The 12524-nt window shown below is 35.7% G+C and overlaps 2 protein-coding genes across 2 annotated transcripts; both read left to right on the top strand.

The window, feature by feature from the left end:
- The first annotated feature begins 9890 nt into the window (after window positions 1–9890).
- On the top strand, window positions 9891–10703 carry LOC148695981 (uncharacterized). Its single transcript, XM_088697445.1, has 3 exons — window positions 9891–10150; window positions 10470–10572; window positions 10684–10703. Exons 1-3 carry the CDS (start codon window positions 9935–9937, stop codon window positions 10701–10703), a joined length of 339 nt encoding a protein of 112 aa, XP_088553571.1. The 5' UTR covers window positions 9891–9934.
- Window positions 10704–11845: 1142 nt separating this feature from the next.
- On the top strand, window positions 11846–12524 carry LOC148695980 (uncharacterized). The gene is made up of 2 exons (XM_088697691.1): window positions 11846–12207; window positions 12320–12524. Exons 1-2 carry the CDS (start codon window positions 11889–11891, stop codon window positions 12337–12339), a joined length of 339 nt encoding a protein of 112 aa, XP_088553817.1. The 5' UTR covers window positions 11846–11888; the 3' UTR covers window positions 12340–12524.

Here is a 12524-nt window from a genome sequence, read left to right as displayed (position 1 = left end):
AATTTCATCCCTATTTTTATATTCAAAGCAATTTTTCATCAATTTAAGTCACTTGACATACTTTAGAGTGTAATATTGTCATTTTTTTTTGCCTATAAGCCCTTAACATTTCATATAAGTTGCGAATCTAATGTTTAATTTATCATCCAAAGTTAACTTCATACACTATTTATTTATGAAAAATTACCAATCTACCCTCCAATGTGTATCACATGCAAGTAACGTGACTTAAATTGATGGAAAATTGAATATAGTAGCTTTGAATCTAATATTAGGGATGTAACTGGTAGATTTTTATAGTTTAAGGAATGATTTTTCTGAAAAATAGTTTAAAGACCTAATTTTCACTTAGATGAAAATTCAGAGACTAAATTGGCAGTTCACCATTAAAAATAATTAAACGCTTATTTTATTGGAAACTGTATTAGCACTCCAAAAATCTCATTCTACACTTTTCATAAATGTATTTTTCTTTCTAATTACAGAAAATTTATAGTGCAAAATGAAAATTTGAAAGTACCAATTTCCATTTTATTCGCTAACCTAATTCAACATCAGTTGCATCTTTCCAATTCAAATTTGTTTGTGGCTAATGAAAAAACATTAGCTCATGCCTACAACTCTACAAGGTCTGACCAGCCCAAGACAACAAATCCAAAAGCACAAACGACATACATTTGCTAAACGCAAAACCTAAAAACTAATCACCGGCACAACGTGTTAGAGCACCTAAGTAATATGCAACTCAATCTTCTTAAATAAATTGCAATTGCCTGCAATGAACAATAACTGCTCAAGTGTATCTCCATCCTAATTGAATAGCTTAAGCAATTCGTATTAAAATATTAGTATTTTTTCATTTTATAAAATAATAAAAGATAACTTTATTTTTAATTTCAGATAATAATAAAGGATTAGTTGAAAGTATTCGAAAATATTAAAATGTACTGTAAAGTGAAAGAACATGATTACAAATTTATAGAAAAAATTATAATCTTTTATATTTTTAATTCGGTTTTATTTATTTATAATTTTTTAATAATTTAAATCGTGTCTGATGTCATCATCAGCCTTCGTCACATAAGCAAGGTGCTGAACTAGATGATTATTGCTTGACTTCTCCATTAGGCTCGCCTTGTGTCCAAATGTCTGAGTGGGCTAGAATGTTTTAAGAAAAAGAGAAAAAGGATTAGATTGCCTATCCTCAAAACAATAAGTTACGATAGAGTTGCTCTTAACCAAACACGGAAGCCAACTGGCCAACGCATCACTAAGCCACCCTTTAATTTTGCCCACTTCATTCCACCGTTATGCCCAAAACATTCTCAAATTCCCAAAATGCCACCCACTTACTCACCAATTTCACCTAACAAAAGCGATGGCACCCATGTAAATTCTATATAATTCAAGCCTACCTTCCTGAACCAACCCTTCCCTCCAAATATTCCAGAACGCTCCAACTCCACCTGTAAGCTTCCCACCATCTTCCCTTTACATTCTTTTCAATTTCATTACAAACAATCCAGAGGCGCAGCAGTAGGGAAGGACTTCAGGACCATCACTCCTGGGCTTCATTTCCGAGGAGGGGAGGGTGGCCGATCCTCCATGCCCCTCTGTAGCTTTGCTTCTATTGGAGTTTGAATCAAATTTCAAATCAAATGCGGGGTATTATTGGAAATTTTGAGTAGAAATTTCATTGTTTGACATTGACCATTACCAAAAGGTTTCCCCACTTTATAAGGCTTTGTCCCTTATAGATAATGATTAAAGTAATGGATCATGAAGAATGAAATTGGGCTCAACCTTGAGGTTGGACTTTGAGATGTACTAATTAATTGATAATTAATATATAATTAATTATCAAAATTAAATTCTTTAATTAATTAATTAATTAATTTTTTATCAACAGACTCATCTTTTCAGATGAAGTCTATTGAGATGAAAGAACGTAGAGCAAAGCACCCCTCTGTGAAAGATGACCTCCAACAGGCACATCACATTCTCATATCTGTTGTGAACATGTATAAACCTATTATGTATACATTCATCTGCATGGCATTTAGAACACAAAAAATATCAAATTCTTCTTCTACAATCCTAAACCTTATTACTGAGAGAACAACATAGAAATTTGCCAGAAGTCAGTTTTCTGGTGCTGGAATTCTAACTTAGATCGTTGAATCTTGGTGAATCTTGGTGAGGCAGACGTCTGTAGAGCTACAAGCACTGAGTAGGGACGAAATATATGTTTCAAGGACATTGCGGTACGCAAGCCTCGATCTTTAATTTGTCAGTTCAATATTATTTCGCATTGTTAATACTCTGTTATTTATTTATTCGCATTTATTATTTATTAGCATACATAAAATTATCATTAATTGTTTATATTTATCCAACAACCATTGTATACACTATTGATACTATTAGGATTAGAATTATCACAGGGTGGTTAAATGGTTGGAGACGAAATTTCAAACCCGTATGCCACACGACATGTTTTGTGTTCAATTTCTGACACTGGTGAATCAACCATGGTGACCAGAGGAAGCTGAAATGACTTTGTAAGTCTTCTCGATTTCCAAAAAAATGGACTGCCTTGGTGAAGCACCAACTAATCTCTCTCTTTTTTTGTTTTTTTGTTTTTTTGTTTTTTTTTGTTTTTTTGTTTTTTGTTTTTTTTTTTTTTTTTGTATTTAAAAGAATACCGTTAGAACTAGGGAAATAGTTGATTTTTCTATGTATATATATGGGTGTGATTGAGCAAGCCACACACATGCATGCCTCGTGCAAAATCTACGTATACCATGAGCTAGCACAATGTATAGAACAAATATAGTGTCTTACTTTTTTAAGAATCTTCCACATATGTTCCACTTTGTAAAGAGGATAATGCCTCACCTGACATGGAAAACTTATTTGTCTCCTACATACGATTAACGTATTTTTACTGTATGAACATCATAATCGAGACGATTTATTTTTTATTATCAGGTAAAGATCATACCTGTACAAAATATTCAATTTAAAGATCTTTTAGTCATTCATATGATAAAGAAAATGAACGTTTTTCCCATGAGGGGAACACAAACAATATCCTTTTAAAGAATCCGCTAATTAGCATTCTTAACTACCATTTTAATTTGCAGAAAAATAAACTTTTCTTGCATTTTCAAAGAGATAGTATATACTTACATTCCCTCATAGAAGAATGAACTCATTCCCTTACTTGCAGATAACGTATCTTCACCATTGAAATTTTATAATCAAAATTATTCAATTTTTTAGTTAAATTGAAAAAAAATGTCTAGACCCCCACCTAGATGCTTAAGCACTAAAAATTCTTACCCGCCTAATCTCCGCCTAGACGCTTGAGCTCAAGCTGTGACATTTCATCTGGAATCCTAAACCCCACCCCCAGTACCTCCTTTTCCCTCAAGAATTTGTAAAGCTACAAAATAGAAATGTATTCTTAGTTTGATTGTTTTGTAAATTAATCACTAATTTTCTTTAGGCCGGCAGCTCAAGTCAATGGCAAGTCTCTCCACGTGAACTTCATCACAGAAGGACCCATGACATGCATGAATATTAAAATAAAAGCCTTCAGTTTTGTATACGACGCGTCAATTTTAATTCGGAGCCTATTAGTATTACCCATCGATTTTGTTCACAGCATGTCACATTACTAATTTTCTTTTTCCACATTGCTGGTTTTTTTTTATTATTATTTATTTTATTCGATTTTACTCAACCAACAGTGCACGACTAAGAGAAAATTTTCAACGTGCATAAAACATAACCCGATAGTCGAATAATTCAATTGATTGATTTTTTTTTTTTCAATTTTTTAACTAATTATACTATTACCTTTGATGTATTGAATTATATTTTCGGTATACTAAAAAGTTTTTTCACGACTAAAAGAGGAACAACAAGTCATCTCACCACATTTTCTCTTCCACATGAATACAAGTGAAGACACTCCAATATGATTTTATCATTGGCTTGTGCCATCACAACCTGCAGGCCCAAAGATTTTTTGAAAACTGCCTAAGTAAAATGGATATAAATTAAGTTTCAAATTGTTGAATTGATTAATATAAAATATCGACGATATGGATAATGCTAGGAAAATCAAAATTTCAAACTAAATTTCAAATCAAATAATGTGGTTGTAGATGATTGGATTATTAATTATCGATTAACGTGTTTGTTTTTTTATTGGTGACACATTATTTGGTTTGTAAATTTGGTTTTCCTAGTATTATCCTTAAACATTAATAACATATATAACACTCAAAGACAACACATCGATTAATTTCAACAATTGAAATTTAAAACAAATTTGTAAATCAAATGATGTGGTTGTAGATGATTGTCAACCAAATTTTTACAACCATATCATTTGATTTACAAATTTGTTTTAAAAAAGGGGTTTTTGAACTTTAATCCTTGATGAAGATTAAAATTCAATAAAAACCTGGTGTTAGATTGGATATTAATTTTAGTCCTCTAATGTGTACTTAATTCAAATTTATATATATATTTTAATATTTAATAAATATCTTAATGTCATTACATTACATTAAAATTATTATTATACACATTTTAATTCATTATATTTAATTTACTTCCTATAATTAGTGTACCTAAGCGTTCGTATCATAATATATTTTACTAAATTAATGTACCGAAATGTCCATACCTAAATATATTGTAGTGAATTAGTAGCACATAATAAAATATACAAAAACATAAGTGTACCGAAAATGTCACATCCCGGCCTGGGACGGATCATTTCCCGGGCCCGCTCCACCACCGTAGCACGATATTGTCCGCTTTGGGCCCCCAGCACACCCTCACGGTTTTGTTTCTGGGAACTCACACAAGAACTTCCCAGTGGGTCACCCATCATAGGATTGTTCTTGCGCGCTACTCGCTTAACTTCAAAGTTCCCATGGAACCCAAAGCCGGTGAGCTCTCAAAAGATCTCGTGCTAGGTAGGGATGAGAATATACATATAAGGATCACACCCCTGGGTGATGTGGGATGTCACAATCCACCCTCCTTAGGGGCCTGACGTCCTCGTCGGCACACCACGACCAGGGTAAGGCTCTGATACCAAATTGTCACATCCCGGCCCGGGGCGGATCACTTCCTAGGCCCGCTCCACCACCGTAGCACGATATTGTCCGCTTTGGGCTCCCAGCACACCCTCAAGGTTTTGTTTCAAGGAACTCACATGAGAACTTCCCAGTGGGTCACCCATCATGGGATTGCTCTCGCGCGCTACTCGCTTAATTTCGGAGTTCCCATGGAACCCGAAGCCAGTGAGCTCCCAAAAGGCTTCGTGCTAGGTAGGGATGAGAATATACATATAAGGATCACACCCCTGGGTGATGTGGGATGTCACAGAAAAATTCCGTACCTAAATATATGATACTAAACTAGTGTATCAAAATGTCAGTACGTAAATATATTATAATAAACTAGAATACCGAAATGTTCGTACATAAACATATTATATTAACCTAGTGTATCGAAATGTTCGTACCTAAATATATTGTAATGAATTAGTGGCACATACGAAAATAAGCAAAAACATGTGTACCAAATCTTTACGAAAATATTTTTTTATATAAGATACTTACCATAATGATAATTAAAATTTATAATATTTTAATAAAATTTAATTTAGGCCAAATTGGATAAATGATCCCTGTGGTCATAAGGTATTCGGAAGATAGCCCTTATGCTAAAAAAACTTGGATTTAAACCCCTGTGGTGTACTCCGTTAGGAAATTTAGTCTAAAAGTGATTTTTCCGTTAACTATTTGTTAATACATAGGTAAAATTGTACTTTGATTTAACCTCCTGGGATTTCTGGGTTTCTATCAAGACTTCACCTTTTTGGACCAACTCCAACAATGGCTTATAACCTAAAATTCCCCTTTTTATCCCCCCCCAAAACTCACTCCAACCCATGACCTAAAACTAACCTAAAACCTAAAACTAACCTAAATATCAGCCCAAATTTAGGCCACAAAGCAAAGTGGACCCCAGCAAATGAGATTGAAACCGGGCTGTGAAGCCCACTGCCCAATTCATGACTCGCCCACACGCTAGACCTTTCCCACCAGAAAAACATACCCACATAGGGTTGTTCCCCCGGTGTCAGATCCATAAGTAGCCCAACGACTACTTTTCTTCATCCAACGACTCCATTTAAATGGGCCGTTGGGTAATCCAACGGTCCAGGTTCAAGTTATTATTTTTTTGTTTTATATTTCTATATTTATTGAATCCAACAGCTTAGATCGAATATAATCAAATCTAACGGTAAAAAAAAGATCTAACAGTCCAAATTTAAATCCAACGGCTAAAATAATTTTAAAAAATTATTTAACTTAAAATTCAACCAAAAACTCTATAAATACCTATGTATTTGTTCAAACATCCACACAAAACTCACTTTTCTCCTACAATTCTTCCAATTTTTCTTTCTACCATTTCTTCTCATTTCCAAAATTTTCAAGATGGCATAAGAGCATGTTAGAGTTCGTAATTGGACCTTTGATGAAGATATTGCTTTATGTTTGGCATGGATTTCTATTAGCAAAAATGGTGCAGTTGGCACGAATCAAAATATAAAGGTTTTGTGGGGTAAAATCGTTGATAAGTTCCATGAAAACTCCAATGGCAGTCAAAGGGAAGTTGGTGGTGTTTATGATCAGTGGAAGATTATTAACAAAGCGTGCACTTTGTGAAAGGGAAGCTTGGAGAGAGCCATGGTTGACATGCCTAGTGGAAGGGGCGCCTCAGAAATTATAAGTTTCTTTGTTGATATTTTATTTGTCATGTACATAATAGTATTTTGCAATTAATTGTTTTTATGTATTTGTTGCATAGGGTGACAAAGCAATGTCAATTTACAAGACAAGAACTACACCAAAAAATCAAGGTTTTAAGTTGCATCATGCTTGGAACATCCTCAAGGATTGTCCGAGGTGGGGAACCGATGTGGACTAACAATGGAGAAGATTATTTCATAGTGAACCACACCCCCAAATGATGTCAATGAAGGTGTGAATTTTGCCGACAATGAAGGTGTCCAACAAATGACCCTAACTTCTTTTGCAAGGCCCCAGGGTAGAGATAAGCAAAAGGAAGCAAAAAGAAAAGGGAAGTCCCAAGATCCAATACGTGCACAATTTGCTAGCGAAATGGTAAGAATGAATGAAAACCATATCTCTCGGCAAGAAGAATTGGCCAAAATGGTTTGGCCATGAAGGAACAAGGGGATAGGGAGCAAGAAAGGTTCGAAATTAATTTGATGATGGAGGACCTTGACAAATACACTCTAGAGAGGAAGAAATACTTACGTGGTAAGCAAAATGACATTTTATGAAGGGATGCCACAAGGAGTATATTTCAAGATGACGATTCATCTCAAGACTATCACCCAAGTCCATCACCAAGTCAAGATAGTGGATATCATTATTAAGTTTATATGGTTTATTAATTGTCTTTTTTTTTTTTTTTTTTAAGTTTATGTGGTTTATTAATTGTCATTTGTATTAAGTTTATGTAGTTTATGTGGTTTATCATGATTTTCATGTATTGATTTAGTGATTTTTCAAAATTTATCGGAATTTAAATATTTTTAGGTTAAAATGTTCATATAATTAATTTAGGATAGTCTACATAAATTTTTTTTTTAAAAGTTAATCTAAAAAAAATTAGCCATAATTCATTCTTTGATAATCTCAAGTTAAAATTTTACGCCAGGAGGGTTGGAGCAGAAACGTTGTTTCTGGGCTAAATATTTTTAGATTTTAGATCACAATTGGAGATGGTCTTAGAGAGAAAATGGAGAAAATGACGAATGGGGTAGAGAGAGAAAGTGGGTTGGTGCTGTTTAGCCACGAAACTGGCAATGTAGGTTTCATTCTCAATACATCAACTTAAAGAAAAGCTCTTTACTCCACAAACAAGCCAGAAACCATCTGGACTCCACCATATGAAGAGTAGGCAAACATATAACTAATGTACACCCAGCAAGGAGAAGGCATTTAGTGAGACAAAACAACATACACCTCAACTGTATGCCCAACAAAAATACAGTGAACAGCTTGCAAAAGCAAAAGCAAACGCAAACGCTCGTCGTCATCAAATACAAACCCAATAGATTAGGCAGACCGGAAAGTGACTGACAGACTGCAGCCATCAACGTCAAAACCCAGTCCACGATGAACTCAAAGAAGCTCAAAACGCAAACAACATGCATTAAAAATAAAAACCCTTTTTCCCAAAAAGCAACAAGGTGAGAGAGATCAAAACGGTAGAGAGAAAGACCTTCCTGACAGCCAGGGGTGCACTCGCAGGTGACTTCCAAGTCACCATTGACGAAAACCCTAAACTTCCCGACTACATCACCGTATCTGTGGCTGGTGCAGCCGCACGTGACCTTTATATGGTCCGACCCTCTATTCACCCCGCTCATCTCTCTCAGCTCATCATCGCTAAATAGCACCAACCCACTTTCTCTCTCTACCCTATTCGCCATTTTCTCGATCCTCTCTCTAAAAAGGTGAAGTCTTGGTAGAAACACAGAAATCCCAGTAGGTTAAATCCCAGAAGGTTAAATCAAAGTACAATTTTACCCATGTATTAACAGATAGTTAACGGAAAAATTATTTTTGAACTAAATTTGCTAACATAGTATACTACAGGGGTTTAAATTCGAGTTTTTTTAGCACATGGGCTATTTTCCGAATACCTTATGACTACAGTGATCATTTATCCGATTTGGCCTTTAATTTATGAACACAAAATTATAAATAAAAGAAAGAGATATTTAATAAGCTGGCATTAAATAGAGTCTAGAGATTAAAATCAATTTTTAATCTTGTATAAGACAAAACTGAAGGCTTTTATTTTAATATTCATGCATGTCATGGGTCCTTCTGTGATGAAGTTAACGTGGAGAGACTTGCCATTGACTTGAGCTGCCGCCCTAAAGAAAATTATTGATTAATTTTACAAAACAATCAAACTAAGAATACACTTCTATTTTGTAGCTCTACAAATTCTTGAGGGAAAAGGAGGTACTGGGGGTGGCGTTTAGGATTCCAGATGAAATGTCACAGCGTCTAAGCGGAGATTAGGTGGGTAGGAACTTTTAGTGCTTAAGCATCTAGGTGGGGGTCTAGACATTTTTTCAATTTAACTAAAAAATTGAACAATTTTAATTATAAAATTTCAGTGATGAAGATACGTTATTTGCAAGTAAGGGAATGAGTTCATTCTTCTACGAGGGGATGTAAGTATATACCATCTCTTTGAAAATGCAAGAAAAGTTTATTTTCTGCAAATTAAAATGGTAGTTAAGAATGCTAATTAGCGGATTCTTTAAAAGGATATTGTTTTTGTTCCCCTCATGGAAGAAAGTTCATTTTCTTTATCATATGAATGACTAAAAGATCTTTAAATTGAATATTTTGTTCATGTATGATCTTTACCTGATAATAAAAAGAATGAATGATCCTGATTATGATGTTCGTACAATAAAGATACATTAATCGTAAGTAGGAGACAAATAAGTTTTCCATGTCAGGTGATGAGCATTATCCTCTTTACAAAGTGGAACATATGTGGAAGATTCTTTGAAAAGTAAGACTATATTTGTTCTATACATTGTGCTAGCTCATGGTATACGTACATTTTTCTAAACTTCATTTTATTTAAGGATTAAAATCTAGGTTTCTATTTAAAGCATTTGGTTTTCTGAGCATTATCCATGGATAATATACTACATTTTGTAAACTTCTCAATAATAAAATAAAAGAGTTGTGTTAGGGTAGTCTCTACTGCTAAAATGCAACAAGAGCAACAAAGAAGGAACTCAAACAACAAAGGAAAAATATCAGGGAAAATCATGAGGGCAACAGGCTCACTGGCCGTGATCATATGCTTGTTATGGTGTGGTGTCTGGGAGGTGCTTCCGATGGCGAAGGCGGACACGTCGCCGAGCCAGTGTAAGCAGGAGGTGGGCCATGTTCGTGATGAATGCAGGAGCGCGATACTTCCAGGACGTAATCCTTCTGCACTCTGCTGCCAACTTGTTAGGGCTGCTCATGTTGAGTGTGTGTGCCCTTAGGTACCGTTTGGTACGTGGGACGGGACGGAACAGAGTAGGACAAGGCGTTCCGTCCCACGTTTGGTGCACCTAAAACGGGTGGAACGAGCTGTTTCACGGGACGAGTTTTGGGTGAATTTTCGTTCCACCTCACCCCCTGGAACGACTCGTTCCACATCTGTGGAACACAAAATTATAACCTCTCCATCTCCTTCTTCTTCCTCCTTGTTTCCATCCAAGGGCATCTTTGCTCCCGCTCCGTTCCGTTCCGTCCTGTTCCGTCCCATCCCGTCTCATTTCGTTCCGTCTCGTCCCGTCTGCATACCAAACGATACCTTATGTCACCCCCAAGGTGGCCAATTTTATCCCTGTCCGACGTACAGTTAGGCAGATTGAAGGTTGTGGAAGAAGTGTCCCTCGCAACTTTAAGTGTGGGAGTGAGTTCTCCACATCTAATCTCTATCTGATCCATATGAGCTAATTAATTTATAAATCACATTAATTATTTTATGTGCTTAATAAATATTTTTCCTTTTTTTCTTTTGCAGGCATCACAGCCCTGCCATGAGCATCAATCCCACAAGAATAAGTATACTTAAAGAGCTCCTATTCACCGTCCGACTAACGCCTAACGCATTTTAGAGCCTTAATATATATTTCACGTAAAATTGATATCTTAAGACAAAAGACATTGTGGATTTGTACTTAGTGATTACCGTGAAATTTTCCATTTTATTGGGGTTTGAAATTTTCCATCTTATTAGGGTTTGAATAACATTGCAAAATTCTACAACGAGGTGAACACGTTCACATTTATATTACAAGCGGTGGCATTTCTTCATCTAGAATCCTAACCCCCCCAGTACCTATATCCTCTTCCCTCAAGAATTTGTAAAACCATTTAGAGCGGCTAGATGAAGTCAATGGCAGAGTCTCTCCAGGTTAACTTCATAGGACCCACGACATGCATGAATATTAAAAGCCTTCAATTTTTTAGCGCATTGCACGTCGATTTTGTGTACGACGCATCAATTTTAATTTGAAGTCTATTACCCGTCAATTTTTTCTACAGCATGTGACATTAATAATTTCCTTTTTCCACATTCCTGAATGTGCGACTAAGAGAGGAACAAGAAGTCATCTCGCACATTCTCTCTTCCACATGAATACAACAATTGAACAGATCATAGTCTTGCGTACACTCATTGCCGGCCAAAAGATTTATGGAATACTGGTTAGCTAAAATGATTAGAAATAAGTTTTGATTAATATAAAATATCGCTGATACAATGATTAAATATTCAAATATCGACAATATAACAATTAATTTTAACATTTGAGATTTAAAAACGATCATTACGGTGTCATAATATCAACCCAAAAAGTTTTATTGGGCAATTTCTTCCAACACCTAGTAGGCACCTGTCAATTTCTGCCAAGGGCAGCCTAGGCGAGAGGTGATTGGCCACTGCCACAATTAATTCTTAGAAGTTTAAAAAATAATAAAGGGTGCCTACACTTACCTAGGCACCTACCTAGCCCGCCTAGCTACATTGCAACTTTCACATAAGCAAGAAATAGATAACTTCCATTTTACATTTTATTTTTTCAATAAGTTGTAAGAAACTTGTTGGATAATTGAATCAACTCTTTACGACCCCATCTATAAAAAGGGGTAGTCTTCACTGCTAAAACGCACAAGAGCAACAAAAGAAGGAACTCAAACAAAAAAGGAAAAATATCAGGGAAAATCATGAGGGCAGCAGGCTCATTGGCCGTGATCATATGCTTGTTATGGTGTGGTGTTTGGGAGGTGGTTCCGATGGCAAAGGCGGACACGTCGCCGAGCCAGTGTAAGCAGGAGGTGGGCCGTCTCAGTGATGAATGCAGGAGCGCTATACTTCCAGGACGCAATCCTTCTGCGCTCTGCTGCCAAATTGTTAGGGCTGCTCATTTTGAGTGTGTCTGCCCTTATGTCACCCCCAAGGTGGCCAATTTGATCCCCGTCGGACGTACAATTAAGCAGATTGAAGGTTGTGGAAGAAGTGTCCCTCGCAACTTCAAGTGTGGGAGTGAGTTCTCTCCACATCTAATCTCTATCTGATCCATATTAGATAATTAATTTAAACTACATTAATTATTTTATGTGCTTAATAAATCTTTCTCCTTTGTTTTCATTTGCAGGCATCACCACCCCGCCATGAGCGTCAATCCCACAAGAACAAGTAATCTTAAAGAATAAAACGTCCCTTTTTATTAGCTAGCTTTCTTGCTAGCTAAATGATGAACTAATTTACATGCAATTTAAACTATGAAGGGATGTAACGTACCCATGTTTATGTAATAGAGAGTGGGACGGAATGTATTACTTTTAAAAGTCGTTTGTTAA

This window comes from Pyrus communis, chromosome 7 (genome assembly GCF_041283825.1).
Source record: "Pyrus communis isolate YQ-2024b chromosome 7, ASM4128382v1, whole genome shotgun sequence".
Classification (NCBI taxonomy): Eukaryota; Viridiplantae; Streptophyta; class Magnoliopsida; order Rosales; family Rosaceae; genus Pyrus; species Pyrus communis.
Note: the sequence above shows the minus strand (reverse complement) of the source record. Positions and strands in the feature narration are given on the sequence as shown.